This window comes from Lepidochelys kempii, chromosome 2, assembly GCF_965140285.1.
Source record: "Lepidochelys kempii isolate rLepKem1 chromosome 2, rLepKem1.hap1, whole genome shotgun sequence".
NCBI lineage: Eukaryota > Metazoa > Chordata > Testudines > Cheloniidae > Lepidochelys > Lepidochelys kempii.
The window spans coordinates 231,961,109-231,982,803 of record NC_136381.1 but is presented as its reverse complement, the minus strand read 5'-3'; the positions used below and the strand labels follow the sequence as shown (position 1 = coordinate 231,982,803).

The window sequence follows — 21,695 nt, the reverse complement described above, 5'->3', positions numbered from 1 at the left end:
CAGAGCTAGGCCTCACGGCTTGTTTAGCCTGGTTGCGGGTGACCGTTCCCACCCTCTTGGCCTGCTTCACATGATTGGCCAAGTCTTCCCCCAACAGCATGGGGATGGGATAATCATCATAGACTGCAAAAGTCCACATTCCTGACCAGCCCTTGTACTGGACAGGCAACTTGGCTGTAGGCAAATTGAAAGAGTTGGACTTGAAGGGTTGAATCGTCACTTGGATCTCTGGGTTGATTAAATTGGGGTCCACTAAGGAAGCATGGATAGCTGACACTTGTGCTCCGGTGTCCCTCCATGCGGTGACCTTCTTCCCACCCACACTCACAGTTTCCCTCCGCTCCAAGGGTATCTGGGAGGTATCTGGGCCTGTGGACCTCTGGTGTGATTCCGGTGCAATGAACTGTAATCTGTTGGGGTTCTTGGGGCAGTTGGCCTTTACATGCCCCAGCTCGTTACACTTAAAACATCGTCCAGCTGACGGGTCACTGGGGCGAGGAGGGTTGCTGGAGAACGGGGTGGTGGGACGATAAGGGGTCTGGAGGGTTCTTTGGGAGGTAGGTGGGGCTTTGGGCGGCCCCCGGTAATAGGGTGTGGTCTGGGGTGGTCCCTTCTGGTCTCCGCTCCAACTGCGACCAGTTTTCTTCTTCTCTGCCACCTCCACCCATCTGGCTCCAATCTCTCCTGCCTCAATTACAGTTTTGGGTTTCCCATCTAGGATGTATCTTTCTATTTCCTCAGGAACACCCTCTAAGAATTGTTCCATTTGCATTAGGAAGGGCAAATTTACTGGAGATTCAACACTTGCTCCTGATATCCAGGCATCCCAATGTTTTACAATGTGGTAGGCATGTCGGGTAAATGACATGTCTGGTTTCCACCTTAGGGCTCTGAACCTCCGACGAGACTGCTCGGGTGTTATCCCCATTCTGACTCTCGCCTTGGATTTAAACAGTTCATACTTGTTCATGTGTTCTTTAGGCATTTCAGCTGCCACCTCAGCTAAGGGTCCACTGAGCTGCGGCCTCAGCTCTACCATGTATTGGTCAGTAGAGATGTTGTACCCAAGGCAGGCCCTTTCGAAGTTTTCTAAGAAGGCCTCAGTATCATCACCTGCCTTGTAGGTGGGGAACTTTCTGGGATGGGAAGTGGTACCTGGAGAAGGATTGCTAGGGTTTGTTGGTATATTCTGCTGGGCCTTTATCCTCTCCATCTCCTCCACATGCTTCCTCTCTTTTTCCTTCTCCTCCTCCTTCAGCCGCATGAGTTCTATCTGTCTTTCATGTTCCCTTTGTTTTTCCTCAGCCTGAAATTTGGCTAATTCCAGCTGTAGTCGAGCTGAGGATTTGGCCATTCTAACCTCTCTGTTTTTAACTAACTTTACACCCGAGGTTTAGAAATAAACAAACAAAACTTGGCTGTAAAATTTTGCTGTGCTGGAATAGAATACCTATTCTCTGATAGTGATTGTCAGCCTACAGAAAAAGACAATTCCCTTGTCTCTGCTCTGGGCCCAAATTAAAGCAAAAAACCTCCAACTACTTGGAAACCTGCTTACCCAGCCCAAAGAAGAAAAAAAATTTCTTTTCAAACCTGTGCTCCTTGTAAAACAAAAAAAAAATCAAAATCCTAAAAAAAACCCTGCCACTTTTGTCTCCAGGCAAATGGGTAGAGCACACACCCCCTATTTACTTTTAGGAAGAAAAGAAAAAAAAAAAAAACCTCTGGGTTGGAAGACTGTGAATTTCCCTGCAGGAGTTAAGTACCCTGCCTCCAGGCAAAGAAAACCTGCAATTCACAAGATAATCCCCTTTTGTCTCTGCTTGGCCACAAAGCAGAGAGAAACCAAGCTGCTTTCAGTTTCAAAGCTGCCTTCTGGACTTCCTAAAAATTCCTTTTTAAAATCTGTATTTCTAGTTCAAAAAATCTCAACTGGATCTCAAAATGATTTCAGGTTAATCCCACCACTGTGCCACCATGTCAAGGTTCCTCCCCCACTCTGAACTCTAGGGTACAGATGTGGGGACCTGCATGAAAAACCTCCTAAGCTTATCTTTACCAGCTTAGGTCAAAACTTCCCCAAGGTACAAAATATTACACCTTGGACAGGCCGCTACCACCACCAAACTAATACTGGTTACTGGGGAAGAGCTGTTTGGACGCGTCCTTCCCCCCAAAATACTTCCCAAAACCTTGCACCCCACTTCCTGGACAAGGTTTGGTAAAAAGCCTCACCAATTTGTCTAGGTGACTACAGACCCAGACCCTTGGATCTTAAGAACAATGAACAATCCTCCCAACACTTGCACCCCCCCTTTCCTGGGAAATGTTGGATAAAAAGCCTCACCAATTTGCATAGGTGACCACAAACCCAAACCCTTGGATCTGAGAACAATGAAAAAGCATTCAGTGTTTTACAAGAAGACTTTTAATAAAAAATAGAAGTAAATAGAAATAAAGAAATCCCCCCTGTAAAATCAGGATGGTATATATCTTACAGGGTAATTAGATTCAAAAACATAGAGAACCCCTCTAGGCAAAACCTTAAGTTACAAAAAAGATACACAGACAGAAATAGTTATTCTATTCAGCACAATTCTTTTCTCAGCCATTTAAAGAAATCATAATCTAACACATACCTAGCTAGATTACTTACTAAAAGTTCTAAGACTCCATTCCTGTTCTGTCCCCGGCCAAGAGGACTACAGACAGACACAGACCCTTTGTTTCTCTCCCTCCTCCCAGCTTTTGAAAGTATCTTGTCTCCTCATTGGTCATTTTGGTCAGGTGCCAGCGAGGTTACCTTTAGCTTCTTAACCCTTTACAGGTGAGAGGAGCTTTCCCCTGGCCAGGAGGGATTTCAAAGGGGTTTACCCTTCCCTTTATATTTATGACAGATGGCCAGTACAAAAAGCAACTGACTGGGATTGGGAGCATAGACGGCTCTGGAACCATTCCAATATCTGTAGGTAGATGCAGCCTATTTGGGTAGCATAGCAACCACACAAACTCTTTCCAGCCCACAAATAACAAGGAAAGAAAACTTTTAAAGGAACATACATATAATTTAAAAGTACTTGAATTTCCCTCTGTACACTGCATTAGAATCTTGCACAAGGAGCTGTGATGGGGGTTGGGGTTCCTCTTGTTCAATGGAGGAAAAGAATAACTCAATATCAGAAACTTAAAAATAAAACAGTGATACATGAAATGTTGAGAAATTAATATAACAATAAGCATCAATATGGAAAGGCTATCATTAAAATGAAATACAAGACACAACTTTCTCCAGTCCTTCTACTAATTGTAAATTAGAATCCGCTTAATATTCAGCTGCTGACTGGGTTCCTCCATGTCTGGCCCTTTCTGGCATGCTACTTATAGATAGCAGGTGTTAATTCTTAATCTATCTAATTAGATGCACCAGACACTACTGTATGGTGCCCAGATACCACCATGACGGGTGTCATATATACACATGTAATAATAAATAATAAAATAATAATAATACTAGAGAAATAGATGGGAAAAGGTTAATCAATATGTGGGGAAGATTTGTGAAATGTTACACTGTTTCTCAGTGCTGCTACTAATAATCTTGCTTTACCACCACTGGCAGGAAGCCAGTAGCTGCAAAGATGGAACACTTCTACTTAAGGTATCTTTCATTGTTAACATTTAATTTTACCATTAAATAATGCTATGTGGCATAGTTAAGAGGAAGTATGCACATAGATCATGGAAAGTGCAAGTACAAGGCCTGAATAATATCTAATTTGACCTTTTTATACAATTAATGGGAAAGTGGTCAGATCCTGCCATCTTTGTAAAGTCCATTAGTTTGGATTGTCACCAAAAGTAGAAACAGGATTGTTTTTCCGTAAACTACTTTAGTCTATAAACTGGAGGCCAGAAATTGAAATAGTTTCTGTAAGTAGAATTGGGCTCCTCCCGCTATGAGTCCTTTTGGACTAATCAAGATCATTTTAAACATACTAGGACTTAATGTTCTAAGTCTGTCAACTAGTCAATGATCATGAAATGGAACAAATCCAGGACTTTGAAAAAAACCACACAAACTGTGTATCAAAAATGTGTGGATAAAATTGGTAAACTGTTTAATTTCATGCATTGGGCTTCAGTGCTACCTTGGCACTAACTGAGCTTTTGCTAATGTATCATCTGTTCATTTCAGTCAATTTTCAATAGTGGGATGAGATTATCTGAGAACATGATCAGAAGGGAAGAAGAAAGGGGCTAGAAAGGAAAACAAGAAGTAGGGAAGAAGACTTGTCAGTTTCTTACACTCTTGCTGAGCTTAATTTGAATCCTTGGCCACAGACATTGTCATTTTTTGTAAAATGGGATACTTGTCTGGAGCAATTAGACTGTGTGCTAGAACTCACATCTGGTCAGCATGAGACAGCCTCTACAATATATTCATTTCTTCAATAAGTGTCAGATTCTATTACACATACTACCTTTTAGAATAATACAAAAAATGATTCCATTTCCAACATTGCATTTTTAAAAGAACAGGGCTTGATTCAGCCCTGGGATATACCAGCTTCTGTCCGTGGGCTTCAGAGCTGCTACCCCTACTGGCTGTAAATGTACTCCAAAATGTGCTGTGCAAAGCGAGTCTGTCTTGAGAAAGCTCCACCACCCATAGAGTCTGAAACACAATTTAATATTGCCTTTCCATGACAAAACTACTGGGATAAAGGATGGCCAAGCAGACAACACAGATTTCCTCAAGGGTGACTCTACAAGTCCTCTAAGATGGTGGAGTAAATCAAGCCCAGGGACTCAGTATTACAGAGCTGAAGTATCATGCAATGAAGTCCAAGTGGATATTGGAGATGGAATCTCAGTGCCCACCCTAATGGCCTCCTCAGGACAAAAAAAGAAGAAGAAGAAGAAGAAGAAGAAGAAGAAGAAAAGGGCCAAGTTCTTAAGGAACTCAGGTCAAAAGGATGAATAATTCAGTTACAAGCAATTTTTTCTTGTCTGTTTCTCACAAAACACTCAAGGGTATTTAAATGATAAAATCCTCTGATCAATCAGTTTCTTCCTACTTCGTCTTCACAAACAAGATTTCCAAGTGTAGTAGTGACCCTTCCAGGCTTTGGCAAAACAGCAATTTGCTTTGTCCTGCACTTGCAAGATTTATTATTCCAGATCACCAAACTGTTTTGAATGAATGTTTAAATTTGGCTGCAATTTAAGAACACAATAAACTACCCTTACTGTTATTTACCAGTAGGAAGTCTAAAATAATTTCCTAACTTATTCATCAGAGAAAATGTAATACAGTAAATGATAACAGTCCTGCTCAGAGTTTCACAAAGCTTTCTTTACTCCTGATATGAAAACTAATTCGGAAAGACATAATGTTTTCCCATTATCATTGGCTTATCTTTATATTTACTACTCATTGCTTCAATCACAATTTTCCAGGAGTTCTGCTCATAAAGTGCTGGAATCATTGTGTCAAATTTATCCCTGGTATGACTCCATTTAAGTTAGTGCCCACTAAGTGCAAAGCGAGCTAGCTGCATATGGTTTTGGATACTGTGTTCAGTCAGTACATTTGATTAGTTAGGGGGCATTTTCTTGCCCATGAATTCAATAGTGAAGCCCCTATTAGAATCAGAATCTTCTACCCTCACTCAAGTTGAGTAGTTCTTATTTTGCAAGTAGCCCCAATGATTTCAGCTGAGGTTACCTGGGTTAACAGATTGTGAACCCCTTACTCCCAACAGGTTTCAGAGTAACAGCCGTGTTAGTCTGTATTCGCAAAAAGAAAAGGAGTACTTGTGGCACCTTAGAGACGAACCAATTTATTTGAGCTGTAGCTCACGAAAGCTTATGCTCAAATAAATTGGTTAGTCTCTAAGGTGCCACAAGTACTCCTTTTCTTTTTACTCCCAACAGTGAGTGGTTACTTGCATAAGTTGTTCAATTGATTTATATAGGACTTTTGATTCACCAATGGGAATAGGGGGTTGAAAAGTTGGCCTTTGGGGAGTAATGTGCAACTCACTATAAATAAGAGTGACAGAATCTGGCCCTTACCTGTGTTATGTTTAACTAGACTCCCCAGTATATAAAATCAAAAACAAAAGGAGATTTTTTGGGGTCAAAAATACTTTAAAGAACTAATGAAGCAAAAGTCCTATACACAGATTTGAGATGATCAGACTATTAAGGAGTTGAGAGAAAAACAAGGCGAACATGTAACCTACTGAACCTTGCTATGAAAAAAGTTGCTAGCAAATTTTTGCATTTGTGCACCAGATTTTTCTAGGGATCTATTTGGGAAGATTTCTTGTATCTCAGAAGAGGGACTAAAAATCCTTATCCACAGACTTTCAACTTGTCTGATTACACAACTCCCATTAAAATCAAATCAGTGAAAACTTTATGTTACTCTTTGAAAATGTACTCTTTTATCCTGCAACTCCACAGCGCTCAGATACACTGCTAGAAATGAACCCATGCAGACATAATGATTTGACCATTTTCTATGCAGCCAGAAATGAGCGTCAGTGTGATGACACAGGCTATTTCTAAGCTCCTAAGCACCAATAAGTAGTTTCATCAAACTGCTTACTTTCTTGGGAAGCAGCTCAAGTAAATGGGGGTCACTGATACTGATTTGTGAAAATTTCATTTTTAAGTTTAAGTTCTACGAAACCTAAAAACACAGGTGGCATCTGCCACACCCCCATCCTTCAGATTTCCCTCTTCACATCTCACTATGGAGACTTTTTTTGTACACTTAATTCCACTAAAAATGATCTGGGAATTTTAGAAAGGCCACAGGTCATCTAGACTTTGGGTTGTAGAACCAACTAAGCTGCACATTTCGATATTTCTTCTTTTCTTCTCTCCTCCCTTCCTCCTGATAGCTGAAAAATCAACCTTTGTGACAGTTTATGACACTTGATAATAAGCGGCAGTACCCAGGTGACAAGTTCTCCAATACATTAATCCATTAGCAGCTGCAGGACTCTGGCTGTTGGGTACAGCTGGCCTTATGCCTGAATAATCCAATGGGTCGGCTAGTTCATAGCTGTGGAACTATCTATGAGACTTTCTCTGTTTAGGCTGCCATGAGCTGGGTTGGATGTCTTGTTCTCCTAAATGTCATTACATCTTTGCTCATTTACTGGATGGAATAAATTCCCTATGACAAGTTCAGGATAAAGGTCCACTGGAAATTCCTAATGAGATCCTGTGCATATTGGCTTTGTCATAGTAAATGGAGGTAGCTGCTAATGGCTATTTATACCTTCCTTGCACATTTCTCTATTGCTCTAAGGGAACTGATCCAAACTCATTGAAGAGGCCCCAAAAGCCTTGTTCATATCCTAAATTAACCTTTAAACTACATTATGTTAATTCAATGCAATTAAGATTGGCATCTGAAAACTCATTGCAGCAAATGACATAACTCTTTGATTTGTAGTTTCTCTTCCACTGTGATGCCCAAATTTTGTTTCCTCCTATGGCAAAGACAACTTAAACAGGTTTGGAAATAATTATTCGAAAATAAGCAGAGATAAAATTGTTGAGTTTTTCCTTCCATTTGAAAACGGTTTCTCTAGCTCTGTTGTAAACGTATTACATAGTAACAGAGAACCCATGTTCTCCATGTTTTAAAATAAATCAATATTTGGGTGTTGAGTGGGAAAGCAGTACAAAACATTGGGCATGGGATATGTCAGAGTTTTCTTCCTCTGCATTAGCCTCAAAAAGTCAGTTTCTCTCACATTTAATCCTATTCTACTGCAACCATACACAGATCATTTTAGATAGGTCTTAAAGCAATAGTGATGTTCTGATTAGTAGCACTCAGATTCAGCCTGGAAATAATCTATCTGCATGTTGTGGTTGCTGCAATGCAGCTGAACACTTCACAGTCTCAAATTAGATGGATGGCAAGGTAGATAATAAGTATCGGGGGTAGCCGTGTTAGTCTGTATCACAAAAACAACAAGGAGTCCGGTGGCACCTTAAAGACGAACAGATACATTTGAGCATAAGCTTTCGTGGGTAAAATCCTCACTTCTTCAGATGCATGCTGGTCCCACTGAACTCCTTGTTGTTAAGGCAGATAATGCAGTCTTCAAACACCGCTATAATGTCAGTGTCTTTCATTTGCATAAATGGTGAGGATTTTGATTAGCAGTACACACACTATTTCTAAAACTAGTTGAATTGCCCATCAGTGTCATTTCAATGAGATAATTCTGATTCTACACAGAGATTTATGTTAATAACAATATGAGCATTAAAACAAAACCCAATACATTGAAAGAAATTTTCACAGAAATTTTCTGCAACTGACTCCCAACAACAAGTCTCATTATGCTTGACAGCAACACATAAGGTTCTCTATGAAGTCGTCCCACATCAGATGTGTTATTGACCTCATTATCTAAGATAATACTTTAGGAATATAACAAATAATATGCTTCTCTTGCTGAAGGTTCATAACCCCTATTAATGCTAATATAAATCATCTATACACATCACAAGGATAACTATGGGCTAGATCTGCTCTCACACTAATATAAGTCTGGGGCTAATGTCACTGAATCAGGAATAACTCCTATGAAGTCAATGAAGTTACACTAGAGCAGTAGTTAAAATAGATTGAAACAAGATGGGGAACTCCACTATGTCCTCTCATAGACAAGGTACTGGCTGATCAGACTTCAGTCATTATGTGAGACTGGATACTGCTAAGTAGAAATTCAGACTACAGCACTGCTGTTGGGATTTGTATATGCAAATCAATGGAAGGAGAAGACTAATTTCCTGTAGAAGAATTGGGAGACTCCATCCACATCCAGAATTTTTTTCTTTGTTGTCCATCTCTAATCCATGACTTTGTTATAGGACAGAGAACTGGGCTAGTCATGTTCTCACTCAAATTTCTGTCACTCAAACTGTCTTTAACTTGCATAATTATGCAGCCATTAATTATAAAAAAAGACAGCAGCTCACAGAAGGGTGGGATGGTTTAAAAATAGCCTACAGGCATTTATGCAATGACTATATGCTTTAAGTTGGTTTAATTAAAAAAGAGAGGGAAGGGAGAGAATGACTTAATTGAATAGTTTTGAAACCAAGTGGGTACTACAGAAAATACTCTAACACGTAGAGAAAGGGATTTTTGTATAGGTTTTTGAACCATTCTAAAGAATTCCATAGCAAGGATATAAATCTGTATTACATTCTATGCAATGATTCAAAAAGCTCTATAGAAAGGGTGTTTCCTTAAGCACTATGGATCAGTGTGTGTGTGAGAGAGAGCGTGAGACAGAAAGAACTATTTGGTAAGGATCATCTGTTCAAGTTAAAGAGAACTTTAACAAGCCCTTTATTCAGTTGGAAGAGGGGTAAATTTCCTAGTTAGTTCTCCAGTGTATGGTTACTTCCTTTAAAAAAACCTAGAGCAAACGAGGTTGGTTTCATGGACTCCAAACTCATTTTAAATAGTACTGGGATGGTTTCAAAAGCAATTGTGTGGCTAAATCTAATCAGATATTTTATGCTAGTGTATGGCTTAAGGTAACAGTGATAGTAAAAATACCTTTAAGAAAGACAGCATGCTCCAAACATAAGTAGAGCACTTCAGGTAAAGAGCATCTAAGAATGCCCACAAAATGCTGTTTCTTTCATGTGGGTAAGGCTGACCTTCCTTCGGTTTCTGAGCTCAAATGTAAAATAACTGCATTTCAAACTCTAAAAACAATGAACACAACATTTACCAACTCTTTCCACCTACTGTTCAAGTAGTCATTTAATGTGTATATATTACATCTCTTTAACGAGCACCAGCTGCTCAGTCACAAGAAAAGAGGTAGAACAAAAATCAAGTGTTCAGTATTTAAAGAGAAAATTGCAGAACATTGTGTTATTTCAAAAGGAAAACCTCTTTGGCTCCAATCATAGAATATCAGGGTTGGAAGGGACCTCAGGAGATCATCTAGTCCAACCCCCTGCTCAAAGCAGGACCAATCCTCAATTTTTGCCCCAGATCCCTAAATGGCCCCCTCAAGGATTCAACTCACAACCCTGGGTTTAGCAAACCACTGAGCTATCCCTCTCCCCCTGCAGAGTCCACCTGCATAGGTCACTTAGCAAGATTGGGGCCACTGGAAGATCAGTAGAGGAATCTGCTTTTGTTTTTCCTCTTGAATTTATTCTATGTAATCAAAGTGGGATATACATATAATAAATAGACATCTGCACGTCTAGCAAAATCCTCCATACAGTAGTGTATTTGTAGTTATAGTTACTTTGGCAATCAACATTGATATCACAGTGTGTATATACATAATACAATTCCTTACTTACTTGTCACCGAGGTTAGTCATTTGTACATAAGAATATTAATTATTAAGCATTTCTAAGTTGTTAATCACTATAGTATTTAGGTGTCACAGATAATATCTTTGAATCACTTAAAAAGATTAGAACACAAAGCAAATACTGAAATAAGTGCTTGCCATTGTACTTCATTCATTCTAAACACCAGGATCTTTCTGCCTTTACCTATGACTGGATTACCATTGAAGAGTAAGTTTAGAAACACATCAATAATCGGAATTTCCAGTCTTCACCTTGCTGTTTGATTTATGGATTCGATCTCTTCTGGAAAATAGCTGTATAAATTTATCTCATGATCCATTAAACTAAACAGCTAGTTGAAGATCAGTCACCTCTTACTTGTATGTGTTTGGACTAATCCAAGAAAAAAAAAATCTGCTAATGACTGCCAAAGGCCCATTGTTTTGTTTAGTTCAGACAGACTTACTCTGGGTCATATGTCCAGATGTTAGAGTCCACTGAAGTGTTTTAACTATCAGGGATTTGAATCATTCGTATAATACACAGGTTATCAGAGTAAGAATTTGCTGTAGATTATTTTCAAGGGCAGGATGTAATTTAAAATAAAAAGAGTTAAGATAACGTGTTCATTGGAAATCAGAGATGTCATGAAGTTACCCAAAATGAATTCTGTCCTGATCTTTATTAGGCATAATCTCCCTCTCCTGCAGGGAGAGATCGTAACAGCCAGATGGCAAATATATGGCCCGATTGATTTAAAATTGTATTTTTATTACTAATATACTGTACGTGCGCACACACTCACACGTGGGATGATTTGTCATTGCACTTATAAGTAGAACTACATAGATTCATAGTAGTGAAATACTTTCAGTGGCTTATAATCTACAAAGAGTTGAAATATGTGTTTATATAGCATCAAAGATATTTTTCTATATTTTGTTTATAATCAGCATTTTGACTGTCAACTTGCTTTTTCACTTTAATACATCTCTGCCATAGCAATAAATATAACAGCAAACTGGAGGAAGGGCATCCGTCTTTATTTGTTATTGGATGATTTTTATTCAGTAAACTTTTGGTTGTACCACTTATGTGTTATGACATCATCCTAAATTGTGAAAATAAATGCCACTTCTAAAACTAAAGTTATTGTATATTTTGTGTGTGTGTGTGTGTGTGTGTGTGTGCGCGCGCGCGTTTGCATTTGTGTAAATAGAAAGAAATATGCCAACCAGGGCATACTTTTTACATTTTCTCTTTCTTTGTGCTGGCTGCTGAATGCATTCTATTCATGGATGTCAACACATCAGATCCACAAGGCTACACATGGCTATCAATGGAAAGGGAATCAAATAAAAAGTTAAAATTGCTCTGACATGGAAAGTATCAAAGACGACAGAGGTTTGATATATCAGAAGAAAAGCAGCATTAGGGACAGTGAACTCAGAGGCAAAGTAAAAGAGAGGGAAATCTGGTTTAATGAATTATTTAGACCTTTTGGTTAAGAGGTAAATTCTATTTATGTGGCTTTCATAGTAGTGGGGAGAGGGTTTCTAACAGTTCTCTATGGCTTTTTAGGGGAGACGTTTTGGGTCAGAAGTCTGGTTTTGTGAAGCAAGTTAAAGAGATTAGCATACAGTGTATAGTATTGTATGAAAGGCACAATGCTGGGCTAAACTGGGTTTGGGAGTCGTGAACAGTGAGTCCCCACTGATCCACAAACAACAGAACTGAAGAGAAGCCTCTCACCAGCTGGGCCAGTGGAAAGTGTGTAGAATCATTCTCAGCTGGAACCATACATTCTTACAGACAGTATAAGTATCAGCACATTCAAATAGAAGAGATGATTTGACCATTACCTTAATGAGAACCTGAATGTCCCCTGTGGCTTTTGAGGATGTGTAGTACCAAAAACTCATCATACAAGCTGTGCCTGACTCTTTCCACCTGAAGCTCTTCACATGGGCTTTTTCACCTCTTAGGCCTACTGGTGCAGCTTCAAGATACAGGAATGCTCCTAGAATCAAGAGTTACATGTTATGAAGAACTGTTTTAGTCTTTAAAAACTCAGCAGAACTAATGCAGAGAATGTAAAGTATACCCCCTAATGCACACCCTGGATCAGCCAAATCCATTGCATGCAAGTAAGACTGGGAGATGGGCAGAGGAAAAAGCACAGCCCATGTTATACTAGGAAGTGAGTGGGAACAAGTTAACTTTTCACTGGGGATACACAGGAATTCTGATGGGAGCAGTTTCTAAGGCGAGATGGTGAACTGACACATTTTTCAGCCATCCTGGCCACATCCTCTTTTCCAAGAGCACTACATGTTTTTCAGGCCATGTTAAATAGCAGAATTGCAGATGTTTTCCAATGCAGCACTCTTGCCCCCCACCCCCTCCCGTCTCATTTCTACCAGAATAAGCAGGCATAAACCCTTCTGCTAGCTCTCATGCTGGCTGAGAATCTGGCCCCATATGTCTTTATTGAGCTTTATCGGTGGGCTGCCAATAGTTGCATCATTTCATTTTAAAGTAGAATTGCTACTGGTAAGGTCATAACTCCTGAAGGAACCATTTCTAACAGGTGGCAATTCTGTAAGCAAGTCACATCATGCAACATGGATAAATCTGAGGGTGAGTCTTCTATGAAAAATGGTCTCCAAAACACCAGGTCACACCAGCTCAAAGCTAGCTCTGGTAGGCAAAGGGACCAACCAACCCTCAAGTCCTTTGCATCTGTGCGGATCTATAGGTGTCCATAGTGAATCAGACTAGTTCAGACTATCTGTACTCCTCGGTACAAAAGTATTATCCTGCATTTCAGATTAAGTCCCCAAAAGATTGCAAATGAATACTGATACTTAAATAACATTTCAGGAGATGCGGTGGCATTTCAGTTCTGCATTTCTTTCGCATGATGAAAAACAATCAGATAGATATTTCAATCACAAAGCATAATAAACACAGCAAGGTTTCATATTCAATCTTTTTTTTTTGCTATGATGCTAACAACAGAGTTGGAATTCAAATAAATGTAATCATAGTATAAACAGTACATTGTTGATCAATTTATAACTGCATAAAATATTGCATTTTATATTTAAACTAGGGATACAAATCCATTTGAGTGAGGTGGTTTCATCATTTAGAACTGACTTCAACTTTTCTCAGGCTTTCTTGCATTATAGATGTTTGCCATAAACAAAAATATGGGAAAAATATTTATTTCTATATGAGATCAGGCAGATGTTAAAAATTTAACACCAGTAACATATTTTCCCAGGGATGGTGTCCCTAACCTTTGTTTGCCAGAAGCTGGGAATGAGTGACAGGGTATGGATCACTTGATGATGACCTGTTCTGTTCATTCCCTCTGGGGCACCTGGCATTGGCTACTGTTAGAAGACAGGATACTGGGCTAGATGGACCTTTGGTCTGACCCTGTATGGCTGTTCTTATGACTTTTAAAAAGCCAAAAGAAAGAGAAGAACAAATTCTCTGGCCCACTCCACCTCTTCTGCACTGCTTCCTACTCGTGTCATCAGTAGAGGGTAGGCCGCTTAGATCATGTATAATTTTGGCACTAGGTGTACAATAGTTTCATGTAATTATTCTATACCATTCATACAAGCTTCCACAAGCTCCAACCTCCTTTTCTACCTACAATCATCTGGTAAACTCAGGCCTTCTTGTATTCAATCCATATTCCTCCTATAGTCCTTCACATAATCCAGCCATAATCAGCCTTCTGGCAACTGCTGAGTTCAAGTCTCATGACCTCTGTGCACTGTAGAAGGTGGAAGATTTGAATTTCAGGATCATTTTGAGGTTTACCTCAGGGAAGCTCTGTGGCTCTGTAATGGCAACTTCAAAGGCAGGAAGTGAGAACAGCTAAAGCCTGTTCAGTGGATATTGGGAAAGAATAGGGGATTGGGTGCTCTTGAGCAAGAGCAGGGAGACACGAGAGCTTATGGTTTTCTGAGGTTTTCTGGAAGATGTGGTGAGAGCTGCAGCCACCCTGGCTACAGTCAAGGGCGGAATTTTGGGGCAGTTCTTATTTCCCCCAACAGCTTTGTTCCTCCCTGCTTAAAACACACTCTTTAGAGATGATTTAGCACCCTACAGAGAGATTTCTCTAAGGCATGAGGGCATATATGGGCTATGCTCCAACTAAATTTCTATGAGAGCTGAGAACCTAATGCCTTTTTTAAAATCTCTTCAATATATTAGACAATTCCGCCCCTTCTCAACAGTATATTCTAATAGTACCAAGCGACCACTGTTAGTACAGAATGAAAAGCTTACAGCAAAGGTCTGAATGTTCCAGCATTATGTGCCTGACATGAACAAGAGCTTTCTGGATATGAGATCTGCCTCTGGTGGAGTGGATCCTAATGAATCTCTGAGCCTAGTTAATTCATCCTTAAAATCTGTGGCCAGATCAAATGTCACTCTCTTGCCAAGTAAAATAATGACTTGCTCATCACATGCAGTATTATTTAGAAAAAGGGCAACTGAGAATCAAAGTTTTCTGACCTACAGTCATTGTACAACAGTAATTACTATTATGTTTTGATAACCAATTACATGTTTCATTTATTAATAATGACACCCTAATTAGATATTTAGAACCCTCCTGTTGTCTCATGGGGAACACATGAGAAGCTTAACAAATAGGATTATATCCTCGTTTGTGAATTGTTAACATACCAATTTCATTTCCAAGTGTGTGGTCCCTGGGAGGTCTGAGACTTTGAGGCGAGCCGACTCCCAGAACCCAGTCAAAGTTGTCAGCTAGGGAATTTTGCCAGCCACATCTGCCTTTCTCAAATGTGCAGGAAGTACCGCATTCATTCTCATCAGTATTATCCCCGCAGTCATCTACAAAATTGCAGCTTTGTTCTGGTCTGTAACACTTCCCGTTCTGACATTCCCAATAGCCATCTGAGCAGGAGCCTGAAAAGAAAAGAAAAGAATAGGGGTATCCTAGTGAATCATACAGTGTAGCAAGGTTACTGGAAGATTACATCTGAGACAGTTTGATATTTAGGAGGAGGAGGGTGGACCACAGCATTTTTTTTTTAAAAAGTCTTTGGTCCCCCTGAAGTGCCAATCCATTATCAATTTATTTCTTTTGTGTTTTGTGAAGAAATGACCTAAATAAATGACTGTTTTCCTTGTAAAGCCTTTGAGGGCAAGTTCCAGCCATGCATTCCTTCACGAACAAAGCTTTCTAGTCTGACTTAATTGCTGACATTTTCCTTTCATGTGGTGTAGGATTAAGCCATTTCATTTTAACTGCAAAGTTGAGTTTAGTTTAGCATTCCCAATTTAAAAAGAAAGAGAGAAAAAAACCTTTAACTTTACAGTTTTCCCTTTTAGTGGACTTTGTGCAAGCTAGTTCAATGGGGTGGTACTGTCCTTTTTGTTTCCTGGCATAACCGAAAGATAGCTTTGCTATTGTAAAGCCTGAGCATTATAGGACTCATTTCACAGGATCCATTTCCAAGCTTCATATTTTCATTTCAGATCAGTTCCTGAAATGCTTTGGCTAGAAGATGGTCCCTTTAGCACATTCCTGGTCCAGAAACAGAGACAGACATGAAACGAAAACAAACCAACAAACCCCCATTGTTTTCCCAAACTAAGACCCTGATCCTGCCAAAAATGTATTCACTTCACACACATGGAGGCGTCTCACTAAATTAAATGATTGTGCACATGTATGTAAAGAGTTACTCACCTAACTGTTGGCAGGATTAGGACCAATTGTTAAGAAAAAGCAAAGAAGAACAAAGCTAAACATTTTGGTTTTCCACTATCACTAGCCAAGTTACCAGGAGAGAGATGTGAAAGGGTCAGACAGTTCTAGGGAGCACTGAACAAATGGTTTATTAACAAAAGAAAAATAAACTAAAGAGGTGGGGTACACATTTTAGTGGAATGCTGACTACCACCAAAATTCAGAACTTTCATTCCAAGGCTATACTAAAGTTGGTTCTCAGAGAGTTGTATCTCTCCAAAGCTCTTACAAGAAGTAGAGCTCAGTGTAGTATTTTTTAAATAAAGAGTAAAATGATTTCCATTTCTTCAGTCTTTGATGAACACTTATAACTGCATCTGTGACTCTTCAAATTAGTTATAGCTGGAGTAGATGATGCCTAATGGTAACTACTAACCAGGGTGGGGTTGATTGCTTCACAGCCACTGCTGTTTCCTAATCAGGTAAGATAGCATTTACATCCTTGGGTTGGTAATGAAGGTGGGTGTAAAACAAACTACTAGAATGATTTTCAGATGTGCTGAACACCTTCAGCTTTCATGATCTTCAGTGGGAGTTGCAGGTACACAGTACTTCTGAAAAATCAGGTCTGAGATCTTTTCCTTTACTCTGACAGCCATTAATTTTCCCTTCCTAATTTAACTGAATTTTGAACACACTACAGCCCTCAGGCATCCAGTGAGTCCCTAAAATTAGGAAAAGAAATAAGGGAAGGCTCCTCTGCTCTGTGGAAGTATTGGGAAGACAGAACCCTGCAGTCATTTAAAGAAAGGGAGAGACAGAAGATAGCTAAATATCACTCACAAACCACTTATATCATGTCTTTGTACCCAGGCTCACTTCAGAAAAGGGGTCTCCAAGCAGGACTGACTATAAAACTAAATGGGCATATCTCCACCTTGTCCTTTCAAGGTGCTCTGCAATCAGGGATCCAACCCTAAATAACAGAATAAACAGGAGACCGTGCAAGCTCCTTAAGAGCCCCTGCTTCCTATATGACCCAAGGGGGAATAAAAGGAGAGGACCAACCATATCATAAAAAGAACTGTCAAATGCCACATCCACAGCAACAAACCCTGTAGTATACACTGGAGGAAATACAATGTGGACCTGGAAATCTGCAGGAATGTTACCAAAATCATGGCAGTCTTTTCCAAAACTGGTAGAATATCCTCCGGGATTTTAGCCAGTGTGGCAGAAGAGTAGAACTGCAGCAACTTAGTTTAACTTGTCACCCACTTGGCCTTATTCCTATGGCTTGTATAGCAATGTTGATAGATTCCAAAAGAAGAGTCCTATCCAGCCCTCCAAATCAAGGTTTACTCTATGGGGAGGAGCAGGGGCTTTCCAGGGACACAGGAGAGCTAAGAAGCAGGGAGCCAAACTGGGGGAATGGAAGGCTTATGTGGTCTGGTTTGTCCTAAGGGTCGGTAGCTAAGTAGGGTATTAGTTTGGGGCATGCATCACTGCAGGGGTAATGTTGCCATTGATCATACTGTTTTTTCTAATTCCCAACCCCTACAGGTGGATCCTGTAAGGTGTTGAGCACTCTAGTCACATCTGGCAAGGCCTCTGTAACTGCTCTTCTCCACGGCAAGCAGGAGTGCTGTGCATCACGATAATTTCAAAATGACACATTCTCTCTCAGAATCACAATTGCCATGCTCCCTACTTCCCCAACAGAAGACAGACAAACCTTTTTGCTGCTGTTCTGGATATTTATTAGCATTTATAAATCTAGGATTTTGTTAGGTATAATGAAGGTGGTGGCTGCTTAACTTGGTACCTAAATTAAGCTATTTATTTTAAAGATTTTACATAATATAGCAGGTGGATGTTTTTAAGATGTAATCCTGCTATCCCTGTTTAGGTGCTTGCCCTAAGAATTTAGGCATAAATTCAACTTTCCTAACAAACTCAGAATTCAAAAGCATACTAAAGGATAGTGTCTGCTCCTCTCCATGCTTTCCATTCTGCCCACCAAATGCTTAACAATTATGATTACATCTCTATAGCATTTGGTGTTCCTCTGTATCAGGGGTTCTCAACCTTTTTCTTTGTGAGCCCCCTCACTCCAACATGGGCTGGCATTAGGGCAGGGCAATTGTCTGGGGTCCCATGCCACAGGGACCACCACAAAGCTACATTGGTCAGGCTTCGGCTTCAGCCCTGGGTGGCATGGCTCAGGGCCCCGGACTTCAGCCCCATGTGGTGGGGTTTCAGCTTTCTGCGGTGGGCCCCAGCTAGTCTAACACTAGCCATGTTTGGAGGACCCCTGAAACCTTCTTGCGGCCCCTCAGGGGACCCTGGACCCCTGGTTGAGAACCACTGCTCTATATTAGTGTGTCCAATTTGAGATTGAAAAACTTGGGAGCTGAAATGTGGAACTGGTTGTCATTTGCATAGAAAAATTAACTTGGAATGCTGAATCCTGGGAAGATTTTTTTTTTCAAGCACCTGTAAAAGTTTCAAGGGAGAAATAAGTCCATTGAAATGTATTATTAAATTCTAACTTCCAAAACCCCACACTGTATGCTTCATGACATCAGTCTATAACATAAGCCAAAGCCTTTTGGGTGTGCCAGGGGGGAAGTAATAAGAAAGGCCTAGTTATTTAATTGAGAGAAGCATCTTCTCTGTGAGGCTGAGGAACTGTTTTCCTGCAGCAATGCTCTGTAAAGATTGTTAGCAGGTGGACTTCATGCCCCTCTGTGGCAGCTGCATCAACACACTAGACTATAATGGACCCAGAGGCACTGTTTAGTGTTGTTCAGATCAATAAACTTTGAACTGAGGAGGATTTACACACTAGAGGATAACGGCTGCACAAAAGCTACTAGAATCAGTCTAGGCAATAATCACTATTTTTAAAAGGCTATGAATAAATCTTGAAAGCAGGGAGGGATTACATTTTTAAATATGTATTTGGGACTTGGAAAAAGTCTCATACAAACGTATATAGAAAAAAACAGGCACCAACAACCCATCATTAAAAAGCTAAGAGGACTAACGGTGCAAACACCACTGCATTTAATTATAGACAAATACCAAGGAAAGTCAAAGCCTAGTTTTACCCTACTATCCCAAAGCAATTGAAAGGATTTTCATCAGTGACAGAACAATACACCATGGTTTATGGGCTGCAGTATTGAGGCAAAGCAGGATGTGTTACAGGTGGAATGCCTACAATAAAGACTTGATCTTGCACTCTTATTCACGTAGGCTCCTTAACTTCAGTGGGAGTATTTACATGTTTAAATAAGTACTCCCATGAGTAATGATTAGGGGAATCTATATTTATGTGCTCTTTTTTGCTAATCCCCCAAATGCAAAGCTACATCTAATGCAGAGACTACTGGAGTGAGTGAATGCCACGCTTTATCTGTTATGCCACAGTGCTAGCCATGTTCCCTGTTTATTTGCTTCTCTGACAAGCAGTTTTATGTTGTTTTCTGTACTGTCCGCCTGTGTATAAAACACGCTTTCTGAGCTGGTCCATACCTTCACTGCATACAAATCCCTCCTACAGATCCAGGATTACTATAAGGAGCTAACTGGCTAATAATGGGTAGACTGTGCGTTCTTGGAAATAATCTAAGTAACTCACCAAGACATCTCTGCACTCCCCTGATCCCTGTGGCTGCTCTGTGAACGGGCAGTCTTCCTGTGCCAAATTAGAGCAATTGGGAGGCAAAAACCACAGTTCAGGATTGGCCCTGGATCTTTGTCTCTGCTACACTGGCAACAGACAGAGCAAGTGATATAAGAATTCTTAATTTGGGGTGATTTCTGCCCCCCCCCCCAGCTGCTTTAAGGCTAGATTCCATCAGAGCTGCTGTGCAATGAGACTGTGCTGCACCAGGGAATCTGGCTCTGTGTTTCCTGACATGACCAACTCCTGCATTGACCACTTTAATTATATGTTATTATTACTCCAAATGCTGTCTGCTTGTTTGTCTTTTTAGACTGTAAGCTCTTCAGGGCAGGGACTATGCCTTCTTTCATGTCTAGAAAGCACCTCACACATTGGAAGCACTATCAAATAAATAAATACAAATAATAAAGGCTGACATGGTTGAATAGATCTGTCTTGTATACACATACGTATTAAAGCAGCTACTCATAAAATAGACTGAGACAGAAGAGGGAGCAAAGCACTAAACAAAGAATCTTCCTAGATATCAGTGATCTAACTTCAGTGTTTTTCTATGCTCTCTGTTTTCACTTTAATAATTTCCAACCCTGTACTTTACTTCCCGTCCGTAGATATCTGACAGATAATAAGTTGTCCATGGCAAAGGTAATCGCTTCTGCAGTACTAACAATTGCCACCATCTCTGTGACGCTATCTCTGTGAAACTTGCTATTAGTAACAACTAATAACTGTTCATCCATAGTTCGCTGCAACTGTAAAGGTACATTGGACAAAAGGAAGGAATCAAACGATAAACACAGGTTGCTAAGCACAGCCTGGTCAGTCACTGTGCACCCGGATTTATTATGTTTTACAAAAACATCCAGAATTTTGGTTTTAGAAAATATTTTACAGCTCCCTAACAGCTATTGTGGTATGAACGGGAGGGGCGAAGGGGAGGGGAGGAAAGGCGGAAGAAGCAACCAGTGACAACCATTTAATGGCAAGCATGATCAGAGCTCACAAGTATTTACACTGATTAAAGAAACCCACATTAAACAAACTACCATCCGTAGCAGGACATGGAATACTTGTTTTCATTGTATTTGCACTTCATTGGATGTAGCCCTGACTGAATTAAAAATTATCTTTAATGTTTTTTTTTCAATAAAATATATATGAAAAGGAAAAGTGTCCTTTTGTTAAATGCTCCTTATAAAAGGAGCTTGTCTTTTGGCAATGGTGTTAAGCCAGCTGCACCTAGAAAGCATGAAAATATAAATACTAGTGAATTAGAGTGGTCATGTATTGTACCAATAAAGGTTAAAAGGAAATGAAGATACTTGCAAAGAGACCCAAAACTACTAAATTATAAACTGAAATATCAATACTCATATACCACTGAGTTTAATTATCATTTGCATTGGTAGCCAGTGATTAATATTCTGATTAATTCCCATGTTCTCTAATGGGGCAATTGCATGGAAAGTACATTTGTGTTCCATTAGCACTTAAAAGGTTATAGAAACGTTAAATCCACATCCTAGGTCCTTTTTTGACATATTTTTTTCTTAAATAGGCTCAGCGACTATTTCTCTCAGCCAATCAAATTCCTTTGCCAGTAGTTAGGCTCTCTCCATTAGGCTCTGTTGCTGCAATTTATTTCACCCCTTGGTAGTTTTACTCTCCTTAAATGTTTTTAAACAATGTCATTTCTTTATTTATTCTTTAAATCCATCCAAAACTATCACAAAGGGTTTGCATGATGAGACACCTAATTTTTTAAAAGCGTTCTTAATATACTAGTTTCAATTTTACCCAGTATATGTGAAAATGTATTGAGTCATATCTGCTTGACATAGTCATGAAAAATCTGTACCGGAATTGTTTAGATGGAATCAAAAA

The 21,695-nt window shown here is 39.7% G+C and overlaps 1 protein-coding gene across 1 annotated transcript in view; it reads right to left on the bottom strand.

Annotated features, from left to right (window-relative positions):
- MALRD1 (MAM and LDL receptor class A domain containing 1) overlaps positions 1-21,695 on the bottom strand; it is a 465,892-nt gene that overhangs the window by 191,927 nt on the left and 252,270 nt on the right. Inside the window, exons 27-28 of the mRNA XM_078851340.1 lie at positions 15,085-15,330; positions 12,231-12,388 (exon numbers count right to left, since the gene is read on the bottom strand). Coding sequence (XP_078707466.1) covers positions 12,231-12,388; positions 15,085-15,330 — 404 coding nt within the window. The remainder of the gene's footprint in view (positions 1-12,230; positions 12,389-15,084; positions 15,331-21,695) is intronic.